This window comes from Anabas testudineus, chromosome 14 (genome assembly GCF_900324465.2).
Source record: "Anabas testudineus chromosome 14, fAnaTes1.2, whole genome shotgun sequence".
Classification (NCBI taxonomy): domain Eukaryota; kingdom Metazoa; phylum Chordata; class Actinopteri; order Anabantiformes; family Anabantidae; genus Anabas; species Anabas testudineus.
Window position 1 is genome coordinate 4340145 of NC_046623.1, and position 22995 is coordinate 4363139.

Genomic DNA, 22995 nt, shown 5'->3' on the forward strand with positions numbered 1-22995 from the left:
ATTATTTTTCTCAGTAGAACATCCTGGAGTTGGATTGGTAGTTATTAATACAACTGCTGACAATGATCCGCAACTCGAAAAAACAAGTGTTACTGTGCAGCATTTAATCATCAGAACCACGCTGAACCATTCTGCAGAGTAATTCTTATGTGCCTGTGCATCTCAAAGTCAGACTGAATTTATCAAATGTATTAACTGCTCTTTGTCTTTCTTTTCCAATCCCCCGCTCCCGCCCTCTCCCCGCTCTCTCCGACTCGACCAATTTGATTCCCTTACAACCGCCGTGGTGTGACATCCACAGAGCTCCCAGCTGAAGAAGGTAAATATTGATTTTTCCAGAGAGCTGCGATCCTCCTCCCTTTTTACTACCTGATTAAGTGTCTTGAGCCAGGATCTTTTTCTTTTCTGTACACTGAGGGGTAAACTTAGGGAGTGTACACTGCGGCAGCTTTTCCACCCATGAACACACACCACTGCTCTCCTGTAAATACAGGGATTGCCTTGCCTTACAGCTGCTCTTTGATAGTAAAAACCTAGTCACAATACAGTAAATCATGCAGATCCTTTCCAACATTAAGTATACGGACACACTTTAAGCCCTCTACACTGGAAACTTGAAATCAAGAGTGATGCATTAAGGTGTGTGATGTATTTGTGTATTATGCGTATTTCAGGCAAGTCCCTGTGGGAACTGGTGGTGGAGCAGTTTGAAGACCTCCTGGTCAGGATCCTGCTGTTAGCTGCCTGTGTCTCATTTGTAAGTATAACCCAGCTAATGTCAGCTAAAATGCCAGTGGCGTTCAATGTATTTGTTCTCAATCCTGATTCTCACATGTACCCTTATGGGATTCAAGAGCCACATTGGACGCCGGCCAGGAAATTGCCACCTAATAGACTGCTCTATTAGCTTACGGCAGCTTTATTCCCCTGTTAGAACGCTGCTCAGCCTAGTTTGTGGTCCCTTTTCATGTGGAAACTTGTGTATTACAGGCGTTTCCATCCAGTGCTCATATGGTTTCAGTGAGGGGAACAGGCAGCGCACTTCAGCCTGAACTGGAAACAAAACTATTAATCAAAACTCCCTCTGCCGCAACGCCTCTAACTGTGACCCCTGGTTGCAGTCAGAGGGTGGTGAAGGTTGACGAGGGGTGGAGTGGGGGAATCCTGACTGCATAATCACTTTTTTCCATCTATTACAGCATGTCCTCGGTGTCTTGGGATGGAATTGCTGTTTCTATTTCTGAAAATAGGAAAATTGCTCTAAAAATGTATGTGACACAATATATCTCCTCTAACTGTTCCCCGTGTTGGTGAGACGCTTGGAGAGCAGGCGTGGGCTGTAACTGCGGGACTGCGGAGTGCAGGCTCACTTTTCCCCATGTAAATAAGGGTTTCCTTATTTTGAAAAGATTGTTTATAGTGGAACGCAACCCCGTGTTCCACTGCTGCAAAGACCCTAATGCGTTTCGGTGTCATCGTTGCCTGGAGGAGTTTCAGTAACAAAAAGCCCAGTTCATTGTAACTCGATCTGACTTAAAATTAAAAATACATTACACTGCAGTTGTTTAATCACACCACTTCTAGTTACATAAACTTATTCTATGAACTTTTAACACTTCTCCTTGCTTGCTGCTTTTTCACAGCAGAATCAGGGAGTGGCTGGAGCTTCGTGAGTGGGAGCGGAGTAGTCATTTGGTTGTTATTTGGAAAATATTCAAATTAAGATTATTAGCCTCCTGTATCCTTTGCATGACTCCATGATCATATATAATGATCAAACCAAATAGACTACTTTATAATATATGTTGACAACACATTTCAAGCAAAAGTGGGAAGTTTAATTTCCAATATTATATATTTTCATTTTGAAGCAACATGCACATGTCAGTCAACTCGGTGCAGCTTAACAGAGCAGAGCCACAGAAAAGGCCACACTAGTCGCTTGAAACAATCAGTGCACTTCCTCCCTTTGAGTTTAAGGAAGAATGAGAGCTGGTGTTTTATTTGTTTTTCCGCATCAGTACAGTTTATCAAGTTGAGTTAATGCTGGGGAGTTCAGGAGAATACAGGAAAGGACGTAAAAACTGAAGTGACTGTTGAATTAGCTTTCAGACCTCCTTTGTTTTCCTGCTGTTTTTCAATAGCTGACCTTATGATGATGATGACCAATTTGATGTGACGGGGTTTTCCATTTTGCTGGGCACCGTTGATGAAGTTCCAAAACTCTGCAGACAGAGAAATATAATGGGCCATCGGTTGGCATGAGAGGTGTGAAAAGAGCAGCGCATAGAGGCTGTAAGAGAGAGCTTTATATTGGTGATAAAGCTTTAAAATCCCATCACTGAACCTGAGCCGCACTTCGTCTCAGACTGACTTGCAAACTAGACTCCCTCAATAAATTGCTGCACCTAAAAGAAATCCTACTTATCTCTGCATTTGAACTTCAATTCGGCGTAAAAGTAGTAGTTAGGTGTTCAGAGGGCTCACTGAAGGTGTGCTGACTGCGTGTAGTGTCTTTTTTTGAATCATCCTCGCTGAGAGGACTGCCATTGTTGCCCTCCAATCTCAGCTCAGCCAGAGAGAGATTTACCGTCCCAAATGATGAATGATGAGCTATCGACCAGGCTCAGGCTTCTGTGACGTACACTTTTGTGCTCAATACTTTGCAGAGAATAGACTCTCTTATTATTTGATAATCCCCATCAGATCATTGAGAGGTAGATCCACTTCATTTCTCCTTCTCTCCCTGCTGATGCCTTTGTTGTGTCATTTTTGCTTCAGTACTTCCTATTGATAAAATGATAGAAGCATAAGTGGAAAGCAATTTTAGTGTTGCAACGGGGAACTTCTTCTATTATGATCTCCTAAAAATATATGTTGCATGTTATTACAGCTTTGCAGTTGTTGTTCAACTGTCATCTTCCTGCATCTGACTACAGAGAAGCATTAAGGATAGTAACAAGAGTGGTTGCATAGTTATTTATGGTCTCTTTGGATAAATCATTGTAGCCAGTTCTTTAAATTTGAATGGTTTTTGAGTTTACAATTTTTATTGTAGGCTTTTTTATGTATGAAATTACCACTGGCAATGTTAGATTCAGGGCTTTTAAGCAGCTATAACTAATAGTTTGCACAAGTATTAGGATCAGGACCCTGCTTCTCCATCTTTCATCTCACTGTTTTGGTTTTGCCGGCCCGTACCTTTCCTGTTATGGTTCTGCCTTACTGCTGTCCTCAGCACCGACCAGCTGTTTTAACAACAAATCTATACAAGCAGATCAGCTGGCCAGCAGCTAACCAGTAAAGAGAGTGAAAATGATGTGCAAGGAGTGCATCTTCTTTATGTCTGCTTGAAGTATAAATAGATAATGTTTTGCTAACAACTTTGCCATATCGACTTAAAAGGTGATAATATATTAGTGTTGTTGTTTCTGCTGCCTCCAGATGGCTTCGAGATTTGCTCATGCAGGTTTTAGTCATGGTCAGTTTTGCTCTCATTGCTTGTATTATTAGTGTATATGTGTGTGTGTTGGTCCTGAAACTGAGACTGTGACACAACCCAACCAGCTGCCACCGCGTTGCAGTCATCCCACTTCTCTCGCAGTCTCCCACGCATTAATATCCTGGAACTCTCAGTATGTCTTGTCATAAGAAGACCTATTGCTCGACTTTGTGCGCAGGCTTTATGTTAAAGAAGTAACCACGTTTTCAGCAGAGCGCGAGCTGTCTGTCGCGAGCTGCTCTCGTGTGCTGTGTTCAGGGGCAGCGCAGGTGGTGATTCAAAGGACTCCAAATAAAAAGAGAATTAGAGAATTGTTGCAGCCCCGTTAGTTAGCATGGCCCCACCACATGACTGATATCTCTATTAAATATAAAAATAAAAAATGTGAAAATAAAACAAAATGTAAAAAGGAAGGCGTTGCTGCACTTTTACATATAAATGAAACTATCTGGGTCAAGAGCTGAACAGAGTAAGATAATTATGACAAAGGAATATGTTACTAATGCATGATGGGGAGGTGAATTATAGACATTAATTTGGATGATTTTTCAATCACTTGAACTGACTGATGCTAAAAACACCCTGTGCAAGGTCAGACAGCAATTAGCCTTCAGTATCTCAACATTTAGACAGTGACTCTGCACACACACACACACACACACACACAGAGGTTTCGCACCATCAGATATCAACTGCATCTCATCTTATCTCTCAAGACAGTGATGTTAACTCCATCATTATGTCAAGGTCTCTTACTAAGTTATTTTAAATATGCAGGAATATTTGACTAGAAAGTAATTTCATCTTTGGCAGACGTTGTAAATGCTTGTCTTCGTCCTGCAGGTAAATGAACACACTGTATGTTGCCATTAAAACACGTCAGTCATTCTCCATTCAAACTACCCATGGCTAAGGGTCGGGTACACAGACATCCTAACACCACACTGCGCCACCGAAAGATGTAGATCTCACAAAATCCTTATGTAAATGATAATTTGTGTGTGATTTTCCTACCGTCAGGAGCTGTGGATGGGTCTGCTCTGTGCTACACAGCGCTCCTGCAAAACTGGGCTTCCTAAGAATGGCAGTGTTTTAAATTAGCCCAGTTTGTTCTGTGTAATTTCAATGGTGTTATTTCCCCAATGATCTAATTTCCTGCAGGATGTAATTTCTTTTTAGGCATCATCTTGCTGCTCTAGGGATCTTGTCATTACCATTTTTGTGTGATTTTTATTCTGAAAAGTTTTTTTTTAAACATACAGAATTTTAGTTTCACCTGTGACTATGAGTGAACTAACTTACAGACTTAACATTAACTAACACTAACATAACTACTATTAAAAACGGTTTCATTTGTTTTTGCTGTGCTCTGTTGTATCTTGCCCTTGTAGCTATTTTGGAATTGTTTTTAACCTCTAACTGTAGTTAATGAGGAGAATAGGCCTGTAGCTTTACACTTAAAGGAAATGAATTAACTGCAATATTTTGCTGAAAGGCACGGGTTATTGGTTTTAATGTCCCCTTTCTGTCATAGTACTGCACACTTAACTATTATGTCCTCTTCTATATAATAAATGCTATTAAACAACACCCAGCTTTAACTGAACGTATTTGGAGCACTGCAGGTACTTGAAGGGTACTTGGGTTCATCCGGCAGGCCTGTGGCGCCACATCCCAACAAAAGAAGTTGGAACCATAGCAACACACTGACTGGAACTGAGTAGCCAAATTTCAAGCACCGTTTTTCTTTTCTTTTACCAGATTTCTCTGCAACACCATTCAGACATTTTCCCCTCTCAAACACATTTTAGAGAAACATGTCTTTAGAAAATGTTTTTGAGCTACCATGAAGCTGAAGATGTTGCAGTACAGTATGTTTGCCTGCTGACGTCATGTGTTCTACATACCCATACAGGTGCTGGCTCTGTTTGAGGAGGGAGAGGAGACAACCACCGCCTTCGTCGAGCCTATTGTTATTCTTCTTATCCTCATTGCCAACGCTGTTATCGGGGTCTGGCAGGTGAGATCCACTCTCCGTCTTGTGTCTTTGTGTTGTGTTCGTGTAGGACCTTCACGTTGGTTGTGTTTTTGCCGTATTCAAACTGACATCATGTGTTTATACACTGCCCGTCCAAAAAAACTAGAAAGTCACACACACTAATATTTTGTTGTACCTCCTTTAGCTTTCATTACAGCACTCATCCGCTGTGGCCTCACTTCAATAAGCTTCTGCAATGTCACAACATTTATTCCCGTCCAGAGTTGCATTCATTTTTCTCCAACATCTTGTATTGATGATGAGAGTCACATCCCAAAGATTCTCATTAGCGTTAAGGTCTGGACTTGTCTGGAACTGTGTTAGCCAATCCATGTGTGGAAATGATGTGTCATGCTCCCTGAACCACCCTTTCACAATTTTAGCGCGATGAATCCTGACATTGTCATCTTGGAATATGCTTGTGTCGTCAGGGAAGAAAAAACCTACCGCAGCAACCAGATTAACATCTTTCAGGATCCAGGATGTGTCTTTCAACATGGTTGTTTGAGAAACGAAAAGCTACTCACTGCATCAGTTAGAGTTAAATAACTTGTTGTCAGCTGAAACATAATCATCCACGCAGTAAATATCCAATGAGAAGCTCCTACCTATGATTAGTTAAATCTAAGTGGTGACTTGGACGGGCAGTGTTCGAACATACACAAACTACAAAGCTCATGCAAAACACCCTCTTGGCTCATTTATGTGTAACATTACGCAGGAAATTGTGATGTGCCTATCAAAAATAGAGACAGAGCGTCTATCAACTCGTTGGGAAAGAAGATGTTTTGCATCGCTGTACATTTGCACTTGTTTGATAGTATTGTTTAAACCATGTCCAAAATTCCACAAGTAATATTCAAATGAATGGAAAACACTGACAGAGCAAATACTGTGAGCTTGGTTCATTTGAATGAATATAAAAAAAATTTACTTGTCAATCTCCCTACATAGGAGCGTAATGCTGAGAATGCCATTGAGGCTCTGAAGGAGTATGAACCTGAGATGGGAAAGGTGTACCGCATGAACCGCAAGGCTGTCCAGAGAATCAAAGCCAGAGACATCGTCCCAGGAGACATAGTGGAGGTGGCAGGTAAGCTGCGGCTACACCCGGCCAAACTCTTCCTGTCACTCACTGAGACTAATTTATGGTTTGTCTACCTCCAGAGGCCTCTTACTGCTGTCACATAGCTGCACGCTGCTGCCGCCACTGACACACACACAAACACTCACATGCTTCCTTTACCAGCCATTCATGAGTCTGGAAACACTGTTGGAATATCTCAAACTGAATTACATAAGGGTTTTTTTTTACTGTATGTGCAGGTTCCAGAGCAGCTATACAGTTGTGTCTGTTTGTTTGTGTGTGGATGTTCAGTTCTGTGAAAGTGGTTGTGGTCACCCCCTTGTATTTAGTCCAGTTTAATTTTCCACAGCTTTCCCCTTCCCTCTGCTTTCCATGCTCTCAGTCTCACCACCTGGACACTGCTGGGTGTTTGTCAGCTCCTCACTCACACTCCCCCACGATACATGCACAGACACACGGTTCCCCTGCTGTAAACTCGCCCATGTGTGGGCAGCCTTAGCTAAAAATAGTCTTGTTGTCACTGTGGTTCCAGAACATCTGTGTATGCCAGAGTTAATACAGTACACACACACACACACACACATGCTGCACCGAGGAGGTCACTACACCATCAACTTGACCGGTTTTGGGAGTGTAATCCTTGGCTTTGCATGGCTAGAGGTTCGTCTCAGACGGCTAGGAGAGGTGTGTGGGAACGGAGGCAGAGCTACGGATGTGTGTGAGAGATCAGAGAACTCATTCATAATCACAGCACGGAGAGCCACAGAGAGGGATTATACTGTATGTGCTGCACCGGCCACAGTGAAGCCTCAGGTTTCAAAAATGAAAATGAGATTATCCATCTGAATAACTCACAAATCACTCAGGGGTTCTCACACTGGCCCCAACTATCAAGTTAAGTGTGTGTGTTTATGTGTGTGTGTGCTCCCTTTGGAATTTGGGCTTGTTACAGCCGGTGTCCTTGGTCATACATGCGTGCGCACACAGCCAGATGCAGACAAGCCCACACAGGTAGCAAGCACCAGAATGACTTCACTCAGCCCCCGTCTAGCAGCGCCGTCACAGTCGGCACCGACGGCGTCGCCATGACAACACTCCACGCTCAGCTCGTGTTCGTGTTGCTGAAGGTCACAAGGGGTCGAGGTTTAGCGACACCTGCGATGACGGATATGGATCTAAATGAACCATTGGCTGCGTCGATATCACTGCTGGCTGGTCAGCAGCTGCTAGTGGATCCATGTTGGGGGGCAGAGCACTGACGTTTCTGCTCAGTGTTGTTTATCTTATTTTTAGGGTGTTTTAACAGTGTTCATGAACAGTGCAGAAAAGTATTTTAAGGCCTCTGTAAGCATTAAACCATAGTATAGTTACTGCTACTTAACAACTTCAATTTGTTTTCTTTGTGGAGTGCAAGGTGACGTGAAACTGCACTCATCCAAACTGGAATTCCACTTTAATTACAAATTGCATTCGCCGTCAGAATTGACTTTGAGAGGAGGTATGGTATTAGTGTTAAGTGCCCTGCTGCATTTTTGTGAAATATACACAGTCATATATTGAGCATGTTGTTGCTAAGCAGCTTTAAACAGTGGTAAACAGTTGCGGCGCATACTGCAGCACATGCTCGTCTCACTTGAGAAATGTCTGTGTCAGGGATCTTTAAAAACAGCCTCCTCACTAAAATATGTAGGAATATTGCAAGAAAGGGAACAAATCAATATTTTCCTTTCCTTTCCCAGGATTCCCCGTACTTTAGATTAACTGTTTGGGTGTAAAATAAACAGTTTGAAGGCTTCGGAAAAGGACACTCTTGACCACCTTTGAAGAGAGAAAAGAATATATTTACTCAAGTTTCCACCAGAGCTGTCCGCTTGCCTTCTTGTAGGACGGCCTGAGTGATGCCAGCTATGATTACGACACAGTTGTGATTTGCGCCTCCACTGGAACTTTCCTTATTTTATTTTTTTTATTTTTATTTTTTTTAAATAGAGTGACTGCAGTGGAACTCTTAGTGGGTTTACACAGGGCCTGAAGAGAGATGGAAACCTACCTCGAGCCATTCCCACTAACAAGTCACGGTTATCCTGCACGTGTATGAGGACCTCTCTGCCAGTCTGTTATGCAACACGTTCAGATTTAGTTTAAAGTCCAGTTTTACCAAATGGAAATAGAAGTCCAGCTGTCCAAATCACTTGAGATCCTTATTTGTTTTGATCCAATGTGCATGAGTTCATCCATAAATTCTGGGCTGCAATGATTATTTAAAATCTTTTTTTTTTTTTTTACTTACAGAGACAGTCTGACGAATTTATCATATTTATAACGTGTAAAAGAGAGCTTATCTAAACTCAGCGTGTCTGTATTAGGATTTAAATTTCTCCTCTAGCAGATGGAGAGTGTCTGTGGGAGGCCGTGGCAGAAAGCGAAGGTCTGATAGGGGAGCAGGCGTCTGTGGGTAGGCGTTTGAAGAGCCTCTCTTTTCCTGTCCTCGACCAGTCCTGCTAAAGTGTACCTTTAGCCCCCAGCCATCTCCCACACGAACACAATGCACGCTTCTCTCTCCCACTGTTCTTCTCTCGCAGCCCATGAGCATCAGACAGAGAAATGTAGAGAAATACAAAAATGGATGTACAGGCTATTCATCTCTCTCTCTCTCTCTCTCTCTCTCTCTCTCTCTCTGTCTCTCTCTGTCTCTCTGTCTCACCATCTTTGTCCCCACAGGGAAAAAAGTGAAAAATTCCCTCAGCACATTGAGCAAATGTTAAGAGGAGATGATGGAGCTTAGAGAGAACTAGAGAAAGATGAAGAAATGAGAAACACTCAGAAACCTATCAGCATGAGACCACTTTGAAAAGTTTTCACAGTGATGATGTCCGGGTCAGATTTAGTCTTAGTCCATGTTCATTTTGGTCCGATTTGGCCTTCATCTTTTTCACTTTGAGTCTGTTTTGGTCGACAGTTCATAAGAAGATTAGTTGACAAAGCTGACACCTTTAATTAGCATTTATGTCAGACTCCCGCCAACGACTTTCAAAAACGGCGACGTCTGGAAAGACGCAACCACATTCAACAGCAGTGGATTTCCCACAGAGGAACCAGCACGGGGTAATTTGAAAGGTTAACATAGTAACAGCAGGAAATTCAGAATAGTACAAAGAGACTTAGCAAGAAATGCAGCACAAACCAGAAGTCAGATGAATAATCACCCCAGCTTCACCAGCTCTAGTTAACAGAATTAACACCATGATTAATGGTGAGAAGCTCTGACGGCTGAGGACTCTGAGTTGGCATTAATTAGATGCTTATTACACAGAGTAATGCTCGAGTCTGTTGCCTTGTCTATCAGGCTGGAAAGAAACAAGTGAAGACTGTTACATCTGTCTGCAGTGTTGGGAGCAATTTCCCACTCTTCTGCTGTGAGATTGGTGTCACTGACTACATCAAATGATCCACCCTGCTCTGACCCACTATTATGAAAATGTTTTCATTAAATGTTCATTGTCAAACTCTGACAAAGCGCAGGCAATAATAATTTTGTTTTGAGGCATGAGATACTTGGCTCGGGCTAAGAAATACGAGTTTAATATGCAGGCTTTAATAGGCAGCCCATCCTGTGGTGGTGGTGGAGAAGATGAAATGCGTTTTGTAAATTTAATGCGGGATTCATCTGTAGTTTATGCCTGATGTATGTGAGGAAGTGGTGTGTGTGTGTGTGTGAGAGAGGAACAGAAGGAATCATGGAGAATGAACAGACCTCTGTAGTTGTCCTGCGGCTGCAGCCTGAGCCCGGGCTGAACCCACAGATTTTTAAGAATTCAGTATTTGAACACGGAAACACAGATAAGGTGAGTGATCACCTGCAGCTACGCTTGCAGGCACAAGTGGTCAACACAAACCAAATCTAAAACTTCTTATTACTCTACTTATATTCTACACTTTATCCCCTGTTTGATGGTCTGATTTGTCTGAAATGTCTCAAAAACTACTGGCTGGATTACATTCATGGTTCTCGGAGGATGCCATCTAATTACTTTGGTGATCACCTGACCTTTCCTGTCGTCGCTGTGAGCAGCTTGACATTTGTGGTTCAGTTTGACGTGTACACAAGTGCAGACACGCTTTGCTCTGATTTTGGTTGTCACCTAGTTTTACTTTGACTGAATTGTCTGTTGCATGCATCACTGTGAAATTTGCAGTATTTAAGGAAAAAAAATATAAAAATATATATATATATAAGGCCACCACGTTAGAGGTGCCGCTGTGGGCTGCAGATTAAAATATTTGACTGTTGTGTTTCACATTAGTTGGAGACAAGGTGCCTGCTGACATCAGAGTAACATCCATCAAGTCCACCACCCTGCGAGTGGACCAGTCCATCCTCACAGGTAATCCTGCTTCAAGGCATTTCTGTAATCCCTCACTTCCTTTATTGTTTGATCTTTGGGTCCCTCAGCCTCTAAGCATTCTGCAGTGTAGCTTTCTGTGATAGTATTCTTTATCCCTTTAGGCTCCATGTGTAGCTTTGATCTCTCTGTCTTGCAAATCTAATTGTGCCTAATTGTCTTGTTTTCCTTTTTCTTTAAGGGGAATCTGTATCCGTCATCAAACACACTGACCCTGTTCCTGATCCCAGAGCTGTCAACCAGGACAAAAAGAACATGCTATTTTCTGTAAGCACACCCTACCTGCAGCTACTCGGTCAATGTGTATCTTCTGCCTTCTTCTCAGGAATGAATCTCTTTTAACCATTTAGGTCAGATGGGAATATTAGTTTTTATAAATTCACCTCCTCCCATTTATTTCTCGTTTTTCCTCAGGGCACCAACATTGCTGCAGGCCGCGCCATAGGTGTTGTCGTCGCTACAGGTGTCTCCACGGAGATCGGTAAAATCCGCAATCAGATGGCGTCTACAGAGCAAGAGAAGACGCCGCTGCAGCAGAAGCTGGATGAATTTGGCCAGCAGTTGTCCAAGGTCATCTCCCTGATTTGCGTGGCTGTGTGGGTTATAAACATCGGCCACTTCGGAGACCCCGTCCATGGAGGCTCTTGGTTCCGTGGTGCTATCTACTACTTTAAGATCGCCGTGGCCCTGGCTGTGGCTGCCATCCCCGAGGGCCTGCCTGCTGTCATCACCACATGCCTGGCCCTCGGCACTCGTCGCATGGCCAAGAAGAACGCCATTGTCCGCAGCCTACCGTCTGTCGAGACCTTGGGCTGTACCTCTGTTATCTGCTCTGACAAGACAGGCACGCTCACCACCAACCAGATGTCTGTTTGCAGAGTAAGTGGCAACCAGCACACTAATGGTTGTTGGCCTGTTGGCAGCACACTTTAACCCACAGTGTATTGTTGCACTTCTGCATTCATTTCTCTGACACAGTTCAATTAGTTTCTTAACAAAAACTAAGGCTAAGGCTAATACCTTCATTTCCATACTTTGACATTTGACTGACACATCTAAAACAGCTCCTGGGAGTTCATCTAAAACGTGTCATGGAGGTGAATTCTACAGGGGTTTGCTGTTCATTATTGATGCTAATCCTCGCAGTTCAATCATCTTTGACATTTTTCTTTTTTCCCCATGTGTGTTGTGCATGGTGCTGAGAAAAGGAAAATCTTTATGATGTTGTAATGTTTACCTCCACTTGGCAGGTGTGAGGTAGCTGCTGGTGGAGCAGAACCACCTAACATGACCCAGCAAGCACCCATAGCTCCACAGATCTGTTCACACACGCACAGCGAAGGTTTCCAAAATGTCAAGTCACCTGAAAAAACACAATAAGGTTGCACATTTCTGTCCTGTCTCCACAATAGTTTTCAAATGGTGTGTATATGTAATTACATAAGACAACAAACATGGAAAGATATTATGCACAGCTCTTCATGAGTATTCTGTAGCACATAGCCTCACCCTTCCCTTTGTGTCTGTCAGTATGTGTGTGTGTTGCTCTCTTGTCGTCTTTGCTCCAAGCAAAGAGTAAATGCCAGCGCTGCTGTTTGTCTTGGCTCCTTTTAAGTGCACACACACGCACACGCACACACACATGCACACACAAACACACACCTAATCTCAGTTAACACTTCTTGTCCTTACATCCTCCATCTCTCCAGCCTCTCACCTCAGAGCTAATGACCTCAGAGTTACTGGCACGTATGAGTGTGGCAGTAGTCGAGCTGAGTCCAGACAAACCTGGCATCATAGGACGGTGTTGGCAGCTCATTTCCTGATTTCCACTAGAAAAACTGGCTGTTGTGTTTTAGTTTGCTAATTAGTCATAGGAGCGTCACAGGTGTTGGAATCTGTATGTTTAACTCATCGGTCCTTACAATACACTCGAGAAAAGATTTCAGGCTCACCTGGTTTTATGTTCAATATTAAAATGAGAGAGAGAACACCCCACCAGCATGAAGCACTAAACAACTAGCTGTATTGGCAAAGGGCACTATTTAAATAATACTGAATATATATGTATAGTAGATAATAGTCATTTAGTCATTTACTCACATCCATTTGGATGCACAGGTACATCAGCTGTGGCAGTATAGTTAGAACCTAACCAGCCTAATTAGTGTCATTTGGATGTGGACAGACTTTCTGGTCTGATCTCAGCTCCATGTGTCTGGAGACGATTTTACTTCTCCACGGCTTTTTGTCGTTTGTTTTTTTTTTTTTTTTTTTTTTTTTTTTTTTTTTTGAAGAAAAACAGGATTTGAACAGTTGGATGGAGCCTGATTGAGCTCAAGTGGGCTGACTGAGTATTCTAGCCAGAGACAACTGTCAATCAAGTGTGGACACCCCCAACCATACCACTCTTTTTGGTATGTATTGAGCTATTCACTACATGTGACAGTTACAGACAATGATTTATGCCAAAATGCACTGCAGAAGCTGATTGTTCTGCAGACTGAATGTTGGCCTTTGGCTGTGCTTAGACGGTACTTGCTGTAGTCAGTAAGTCCAATTGGAAAAAATAAATACATTGACTACTACTTGGGCACTCTTGCTCTTGCTGTAGAAACACCCCCCCCCCCCCCCCCCCCCCCCCGTCTCCCTGAGATGACATGGAGTATCTGTGATTTGAATTCGTAGCGGCAGGGTGTTCCCACTAGTAGGAGGAACACGGAGGGGTGATCTCACCCAGACAGAAAAAGAGTGAGCCAGGCTGACGTTGGTGAAAATCGACCTTCTGCTTCCACCTATACTCCCCATCCTGCTGCTCTCAGCTCTCTGGTGGGAGGTAACGGGGCACATGCACACTCATTCTCTCACAAAGACAAACTTCCTTTTTTTTTTTTTTTTCTTGGTCACGGTGTTTCCTGGAGATTTGGTCATTTTTATGGTTCTTTAGCTTGTCTTTCCACACACTCTTATATGCACAGACTGCTGTGTTTTTTTTTTTTAATGGATCTGAGAGTGAAAGTTAAGTGTTGCCCAGGCCCGTCCATCTGTGCGCGACAGGGATCGTCATATTGTCAGGATTTCCAGGGATTCCCCTCCTGACACATTCTGACACAGTATTTCCCTTTTCTTTGCAGCTCGCACACACACACACACACACGCACACACACGCAAAGACAGCCACACATATAAAGATTTACTCACCATTCATCCCCACACAAACTCAGAGGAAGTGTGTAGATGAATATAAACTTGTGCCACTATCACTGATTCACATGGATAACACTGTGCCTTGTTACCTTGGAGACCATAGCAGATGAGACAGTGAGGAAAACTGACTGTGGATGGAAGAATCGAGCCTTATTTCATTCTTCTGGCTCTACTTTGTGTGTTCTCGGTGCTCTGTGGATGTTACTGGGTCTCCGAATAGACATTTTCTATTTGTTGTAGAATTGTGGAACAGCGCCGTGAGCCTGCTGACCTTTGTAAAATTAGGAAGCAGTAACTTTAAAAGTTACTTAAAGGAATAGTGCATTTTAATATGAAATGATAAATGATGGATAAAAAATAGTTACTTTAAACATTACACTACAGTAATAAAAGAAGTAATATAGCAAAAAACTAAAAAAATATAGAAAACCTGTACCTATTATGACTTTTTATTTCTTTCCAATGTGCATTTATTAGAGAAAATGTATAAATGTAGAAGCATGTAATGTAAAACAAGTATTTTCCCCACTGCAGGCTGACACGATGCACACAGTTTAAACTTCCACACACGGCAGTGGTCAAAAAAAAAAAAAAAAAAAACAATGTGAAAGTTACAGGAAATACATAATGAATATAACAAGATCTATAAAAGTAGAATAAAAGCAAGGAATCAGTCAACTTCAAATGCAAATCTAATTAAGTCTAATTTCATGCTTCACACGGTGCGAGGAGTTTTCCCCACAACAGCAGGGAACAGCAGTTGGCAACCGCGCTGAGGAGAAGGTGCACAGCCTGTTATTGCTCGCTGCAATATTTAAAAGGCAACCATCTTGTTTTGTAGACAACGTTTTGATGAATCATCACTGTAGGTGCTAAGATGAGACAGATACATCACATGTTGTGAAGGTCACCTTGTGCTTCACCTGTTGAAAGCCTTTAATGTGTGTAGCAGCTCCGGACTCTGGGGGCCCTATTGAGCATGCTGTATCACCTAAACATACTCACCTTGTGTCAGTAGCATGACATCAGAAATAAATAAAAGTATTGCAAATGCAGACATTACCTGTTTGTCTCACAGCGAAGCCTGGACCCAGCTGGTTTTCCAGACTTGGCTAGCAGCATGAGGAGATGTTTATATTCTCAGTAACTTAATAGAGCTCTGACAGTGTGTTAGTACAGCGAATGGTAAACCGTGAGGCTGATCTGAACGAGATGAGCAGCAACAGTTGCGGTTCGGTAGGTGCAGGTTGAATTCTGTGTTAGGAAGGACGACTCCACCACCGGCATTTAAAATGACTATTTATAGAAGTCATCACTAGCCATACTGTAAATGGATTGAATAGCTATTCAATCCAGAGAAAGTGCAGAGCATGAGTACTATTAAAAACACACACATAACCTCAGACCTCCCTGCGTCCCTCCTGTTTATCAGAGTGAAACAAGGAAAATATCAACCCCGCTGATGTCAAAAATTACTAATGCTTAATTGCATGTTCCCACAAACGCTATAATCTCATAAAGGCTATAATCATGATTCACTGTGACAGTTATTTATATCTGTGTTTCATCTTGTCCAGGCTAGACGACATCAGTAGACCAAATGTTGTTAAAGAATAATTACTCCATTAAGTGGCTCAAACGTACCTTTTAGGCTCATTCGCTGGAGGGACTGCAGCTACCTCACATCTCAAGAGTACCATTGATTTAGTGTTCCCTTTTAAATTGATGGGCTCTGACACACTCGCGCTCACACACACACACACACAGACACACAGAGTTTAACTAAATAGCTGCTTCATTAATTCTTCAATCAGTTGGACTTAATGGAGTCTCAAACAGAGATAGACTAAGTTCTGAAGGTGCTTTGTCTCCACGCGTGTCTGTGTGTTTACTGTTTGCTAGAATACATGGAAGATTATTAGCAAAAATGGAATAATAATGAAGGACTGGAGATCAAGGGCGTCTGTTAACCCTGTTTTGACTCGTGTGTTTCGATAAGAGATGCCTTGCAAATTGTTGCGTATCTCATCCTTATTAACCATCAGCCACAGTGTATTAGTATTATCGTCACAGCGTGGACCGCCCTTCCTGGGGGAATTTTAGGAAGAACATTTGCCAACAAAGCAAATTCTTGGGCCGTTCTGGGACTCCAGCTCTCTCTTCCACGTTCTCTGACTCGGGCTTTGTTTTCTCGCGGTTAACTGGTGCGTGTATGGAAGTGCGAATGACTGATGATGCTTTACGTCAAGACGTGAGCAGCGCAAGTCCTGCGTTTGCCTGCGTGTTTGGAAACCGTAAGGATGTGGGGAAGATGGGACAGTGGTGGAAAAGCATGGAGTCCTGGGGATTTCTTAAATGTGGTTTTTGGTTCCCAGCTCTATCTTTCCAGGCAGTCATCCAGTCAAGACAGACTTTACAGCCACTATCTGTTCAGAGAAAGTCAAGCAGCCAGATAAGAATCATTAGTTTTGTAAGCAGCATCCTGCTTCTTAGTATTTAACCACGATGCGACCTTCACTGTTGATTTTCAGGGTGTGTTTGACGCCACGTGTGAATTGGAGGCCGATGCTCAAGGCACTAAATCACTTGGCAGTCGAGCTGCTCAACATCACCACTACAATAGAGCTGTCAGTCTTGTGACAACCAAGGACCAAACAATACAAGGACACACTTCCACATTAAGAGCAGTTTTCACAAAATGAAGAATTAAATCATGATTTTCAGCTGCCTTTGAAGCAAGTTATGAACGTTTTTTTATTTTTACATACATATTATTTGTGGAGATCTTCACACATATAATGGCTGACAGCCTAGGAAACATACTGATGCATTCACTGGAGGGTCAAGTGAGGTTGTGGAGAATAAAGGAGTTTTAGTGTGACTGCTTACTGCTGTTGTTTTCAAATCCATATTTGAGTCCACAAGACACGGTCAGTGGGTTCAATTTAACGTCCTCATTAGCTGTTAAAACAGAAAAGACTGATAGGGATTACTTCATATGTCCAGACCTAAGTGTTCAACAGCAGTCTGCACTCACAGCACATGCCTGAATCGCGGTGCTGACTAATTAGTCGACTAATTAGCTGACTGCACTGCCTCTGTCTTGTTTGCCTTGTCTCCTCTCCAGATGTTCATCGCGGACAAGGTGGAAGATTCGAGCTGCTACCTTCATGAGTTCTCCATAACTGGTTCTACATACGCCCCAGAGGGACAAATGTGAGTATTGCTGTTAATATATTGGGTGCATGTATGTGTGTCTGCACTTTTTAATGTTACTAAAGTGTTTCACGCTGGATTCAAGCGCTGTGAATTGTTACCTGGATGAAAGCTGGATGTTTAACACCCTTGAGCCTCAGCTGGACTGTATTTTTATTGAGTTTCACACCTTCAGTGAGTTCTGCCAGCGTCAGATTTATAGTTGTGTGGTCATTTTGCTCTCCGCTGTGTCGGGGTGATTTGTTATTTTTTTTATTTCAGTAAGTATGTGTTTGTGGGGGAATATAAGTAGGAGGCTAGTCATTATGTAGGAGCAGGATTTCTTCAGTTCATTGTGTTGTTTATTTCACTGTTTGGTGACTACAGCATTGTGACTCCGCATGAACCTGTTGATTTCATAACAGCAGAGTGTGGGTTATTGTGTGGGAGCTTCGCTAGCAACGGTTGCAGTCTCTACTGGGAAAGGATCCATGGTTGTCATGCAATCAGCACTGCTCGTCAGGAACACGTGCACACATAAATGTGCACGCACGCACACACACACACACACAAACAACTATACAGTGTTTACTACTGTACAACCGCTGTTTCTCCAGTCGACTGTGGAATGCTAAACAACTTCCCCACACATAAATACGGATGAGTTCACCGTGTCATTGAGGTGTAGCTATCTGTGAAGTACTTCTCTCCTGTTGCTGTTGAGTGACATTCGTGCGTGTGTTCATTTTCCTTCTAGACTGAAAGGAGACAGGCCCGTGCAGTGTGGAGACTATGATGGACTTTTGGAGTTGGCCACCGTGTGCTCTATGTGCAACGACTCTTCACTGGACTATAATGAGGTCATTACACACACTGCTGCACTCTCACACAGTTACATTTGTGAGGATGTTCACTGACAGAATGCATTAACTAAACTGCTCACTCACACCAACGTGCACACATGGAGCTATCATCTGTAAGTTGATATGCAAAGGATGTAACATATACAGCATTGTGCAAGTCGGGTTTCTTGCAAATGTCCACATACAAGTACACATACAAGGCTTATACTGTGAACACAATGACTCTATGAAAGGTAGCCCTGAAGCACACACATGCACTACAGAAAGTCTTCTCTTTCCTTATTCAGCTGTGCTAATTTTACTCTGTACAGTCGTTTTCTGTGCTTCGGATTGCTTTTCTCACCTCTTTGTTATCACCATGTTATCATGGTAACCATGCTAAAGAGAGAGGCCAGGGATACGGCACTTCCTCAGCTCCCATGTATCCTCCCTAGATTAGCCTGTTTCTGTTCCGCTAAAGTAAATGGTCTTTAGCCACCTAAATGGATTCATCTAAAATTGAGTGCGCCACCGCTTTTGTGCTTTTCTGAATAAGGAGGCTGAGTGTGAAATCAAGGAATGTTAAATCAGTAGAGAGTGAGAGACGGTGGGGGGCAGAGCAGCCTAGTGCTGGAGGGGAGCGAGGTGTTTTATTGCTGTCTGTGCCCGGTCAAACACAAACAAATGATGTGTGGTACACCATTACTGCTTCATCTCACCTACTCCACTTCTCAGCCAGTAAGGACACACATTAAACCACTTGGCATGTACAGTATGACTCAAAGTTTGCGGAGGCAGAGGTGAATGATCTACAGATTCGTACACAGCAGGTGTGCTCTGGAGGCATTCTTGTGTCAGTTTGAAGAGGAGTGTTCATATTCAACAGCTGATACAATGTATAAAGCTGTGCCTCCTCAAATTTGATGAAAAGGGCCTGAATTGAACAACTTAAATACTTTCTACATTTCGACTGTATCGCTTTGCTTGTATAAAACACTTTGTAAATCCCAGAAACACCTCAGCAGCAAGTTTTTCATTCTACTCTCCTGCAGGCCAAAGGGGTTTATGAGAAGGTGGGTGAAGCCACAGAGACGGCACTCACCACCCTGGTGGAGAAGATGAACGTCTTCAAGACAAACCTGTCAGGATTGAGCAAGGTGGAACGTGCTGGGGCCTGCAACTCGGTAAGCTACGCGTGGAGACGTGTGTGTGTTTGTGTGACCTTGTGGTGGTAAGAATGCTGTGTATATGGAAAAATAAAGACTGCCTGGGTAAAGTCTCATGAAGTCCCTGATGTTCTCTGGCTCAGTGTCAGTTTGGACTGAAGACCTCAGGTTTGAAATAGAACACCAACTGCACAGGAGATGACTTGATCTAGTGTGGCCCTTTACACTCATATGTAAAGGATGATATTTAGCATTTGAGCACTGTGGTATCCACAGTGACTTACAATGAGTCAACATCTCACTGTTCAGGGTTCATTGTGAAAGACTATTAAATGAAACGCACGGTTGTTGATGCACGCACATGTTTGACTTCAGGGTGTGAGCCTGTGATTGTTTGGTTATGCGTTAAACATGTCACCCCTATTGTAAATTTAAAAGGTAATTGCTGTAAAGACTGCTGCAAACCTACCTGCTGCACTAGTTTTGGTCAATTCTGCAACGTATCACAAATGAAGTGCTTGTTCTGCTTTGACGAGTTTCCAGGTCCAAGTTGAAAGTTTGGAGTCTGACCTGTGCGTGAGTGTAGCACAGGTGTCTGAAGACCTAATGAGATCACTAAGCTAATGCTGGTGTTTCTGTGCCGAGAGGCCCGTCACCTCTGGTTCTGAGCTTTTCACTCCACTGTAGATAAAGGTCATCGAAATCCCTGTTGGTCTCACTTTCAGGAAGAACAAAGCTTGTCAGTGAGCCTCAGATGAGACGAGCCTCGCGGTGACGGCACTGAATGTTCTTCTGGTTTTAATTCAAACCTCTGAATAGGCCCGGTGCACCTGTTCAGTGGGTAAATGGATTGATAATAAGGAGCATCACCACAATTTAAACGAGCTGACCTTTCCAAATCCTCCGGATCTCAACAGGAAAAAAGTGGAAGTGGATAATTTCCCAGCATGCCATGCCAAACAAACACCCATTGTTACTCTCTGCCTGATGGATAGGAGAAGTTTGCCTCACTGACACCTCTGTTTTAAGTCCCCTGATGGGGCGTGTACATCATAGCCATCTGTTGGACAGACGGCATCGAATCTAAATCTTTCAACAGCACAGACTGAGCCAGAGAGACACCTACTGGTAGAACAAGACCTGACATTACAGGCAGCACATCAGATGCAGATGATATACAGTGTTGAAGGAACAGGGATGTTTTTAGGCTGAGCTTTGTGTTTCTAAATTAAAACCTCAGTGTTTTCTTCTGCAATTCTGGTTACTGTGCAGCTGTTGTTTCCCGTTTTAATTCCTCAGGGATGTTGCTGACCTACAATGACATCAAATCCACTTACACAAAGACTGGTTGCAGCCAGACATCCTGTCAAGCCAGCTCAGTGCTTGATCTGAGGTGTTATCCTTCAGCTGTCAGTATCTCAGTAAAAACTCGCAGTCAACCACCACCTGACAACCTGACATCTGGGCACGAATACAGCTACTTAGCTCTATCTCCTCTTTCTTCTTCTCTCCCGTCATTCTCACTCTTTTCTCGCCCCCTTTTGAACCACCAGGTGATCAGGCAGTTGATGAAGAAGGAGTTCACCTTGGAGTTCTCCCGTGACCGCAAGTCCATGTCTGTCTACTGCACCTCTGTCAGTCCGGGCTCCCAGAGCAAGATGTTCGTCAAGGCATGGAAGAATAATACAGTCAAACAATATCCTCTTCATCACTTCAGTTTGAAGTGATTCATTCACTGATTTCTTCTGTTAATTGCAATCTGTCCCCTTAGGGTGCTCCTGAGAGTGTGATTGAGCGGTGTCAGTACCTGCGGGTGGGAAAAGGGAAGGTGCCGCTGACAACTGCCCTGCGTGACCAGCTGATGTCTAAGATCAGGGACTGGGGCACAGGCAGAGACACCCTGCGCTGCCTGGCTCTGGCTACTCACGACACCCCGCCACGCAAAGAGGAAATGGACTTGGAGAATTCCAGCAAGTTTGTAGAGTATGAGGTAGAGGACCTTGGTAACTTCTGGTCATTTTGAGGCTCTTGTGTACTTTAGCTCCACAATAAGAAAACATGCCTGCTCCATACCAACTGTTTAAATGCTGCAGCGTTTGATGACCTGAGGCAACAGAGGCAAGTGGGGAGGTGCTAAACCATGCAGGACCTTTTAAAGTAGTAATAAACCTTTAAAACCAATTCTCTTACAAGATAAATCAAGCTATCCCTTTAATGTCCTCTTTTTGCCATTAAGCCTTTATCCACTTAAAGAATGAAGCTTCTACACTTGCTTATTTTTTAATGGAACAGAAAGTAATCTGTTTGATGTTTTTTTTTAATGGCAATACAACAAAAGAAGTTGGTAAAATCAATCTCAGAGGAATTGAAGTGAGATTCTGTTTTCAGATAATGTCCTGTGCAAACTAATCCCCCCCTCCCGTCCACCCCCCTCTCCTCTTCTTTCTTTTCCATTTATTTTTTCTCCTTTCAGTTGGGTCTCACGTTTGTCGGATGCGTGGGCATGCTGGACCCACCCAGGAAGGAGGTGATCGGCTCAATTAAACTGTGCAACGAGGCAGGTATCCGTGTCATTATGATCACAGGAGACAACAAGGGCACAGCTGTGGCCATCTGCAGGCGAATCGGCATCTTCGGGGAGGACGAGGACGTGATGGGAAAGGCCTACACGGGCCGCGAGTTTGATGATCTCTCGTCTGAGGCGCAGAGGGAGGCCGTCAAACGGGCGAGGTGCTTCGCCCGCGTTGAGCCGGCTCACAAGTCTAAGATCGTCGGGTACCTGCAGTCATTCGATGAGATTACTGCCATGGTGAGGAGAGAGGATAGAGCAACTTGCTAAGCTCTTACTGGCACTGGCCCCACCCACTTTAAGCATCTTTCCTTCTTGTCAATATGCACATTATATATGTAGTTTGTCCCATATTTTTAAAGCCTGTAGAAAGGCAAAAAGGCACTTTTCTCCCTCCTCCGACAGTATGTTATGTGAATGACTTGTCGAGGATGCATGAGGAGAGGCCAGTGAGGCGTGACATGTTTCAGGTCTCTCCGAGGCTGCTCTCTCAGACAGCGCTATCTAAAGCTGTCATCTCTGGCCCGCTCTGCTGCTTCCTATCTGACACACGTCTCCGCAGAGGGGTAGATCCGAGGGGAAGATGGGAGTGAGGGAGACAACAATATCACCATTTGTCTTTTAGTCCGACTCCACTGTTCACCTCAGTATAAAGCTGCCTTAGGCCCGGCTATGACAGATAAATATCTCACTTGCTCAGATTTAACTTAATCCTGTCTGGATCCGAAACGATAATGAGATTTTGCATAATGAGACTTCAGTTTGTTTTCGATCATAGTTTGTGAGCCGTCACTATTTAAACTATAATCATCTGTAAAAGTGTAATGTCTTCTGAATATTTAAAGTGATGAACTCACATCCCAAGTAAGGCTAATGATATTTTCAATTTGGCTTTGTTGTCTTTACGTCACATGACACTGCTATGTGAAGATATAAGGGCTTTTATCTTCAGAGGTTTATCCAGCTCTTTCATTCTGAATTGATTC

At 43.3% G+C, this 22995-nt stretch overlaps 1 protein-coding gene across 1 annotated transcript in view; it reads left to right on the forward strand.

Moving 5' to 3' along the window:
- Positions 1–22995, forward strand: part of atp2a3 (ATPase sarcoplasmic/endoplasmic reticulum Ca2+ transporting 3) — a 41769-nt gene that overhangs the window by 11644 nt on the left and 7130 nt on the right. Inside the window, exons 2-14 of the mRNA XM_026370418.1 lie at positions 302–319; positions 675–757; positions 5418–5522; positions 6495–6633; positions 10932–11012; positions 11212–11297; positions 11445–11909; positions 17365–17453; positions 18190–18292; positions 19327–19458; positions 20994–21110; positions 21212–21430; positions 21914–22249. Coding sequence (XP_026226203.1) covers positions 302–319; positions 675–757; positions 5418–5522; positions 6495–6633; positions 10932–11012; positions 11212–11297; positions 11445–11909; positions 17365–17453; positions 18190–18292; positions 19327–19458; positions 20994–21110; positions 21212–21430; positions 21914–22249 — 1973 coding nt within the window. The remainder of the gene's footprint in view (positions 1–301; positions 320–674; positions 758–5417; positions 5523–6494; positions 6634–10931; positions 11013–11211; positions 11298–11444; positions 11910–17364; positions 17454–18189; positions 18293–19326; positions 19459–20993; positions 21111–21211; positions 21431–21913; positions 22250–22995) is intronic.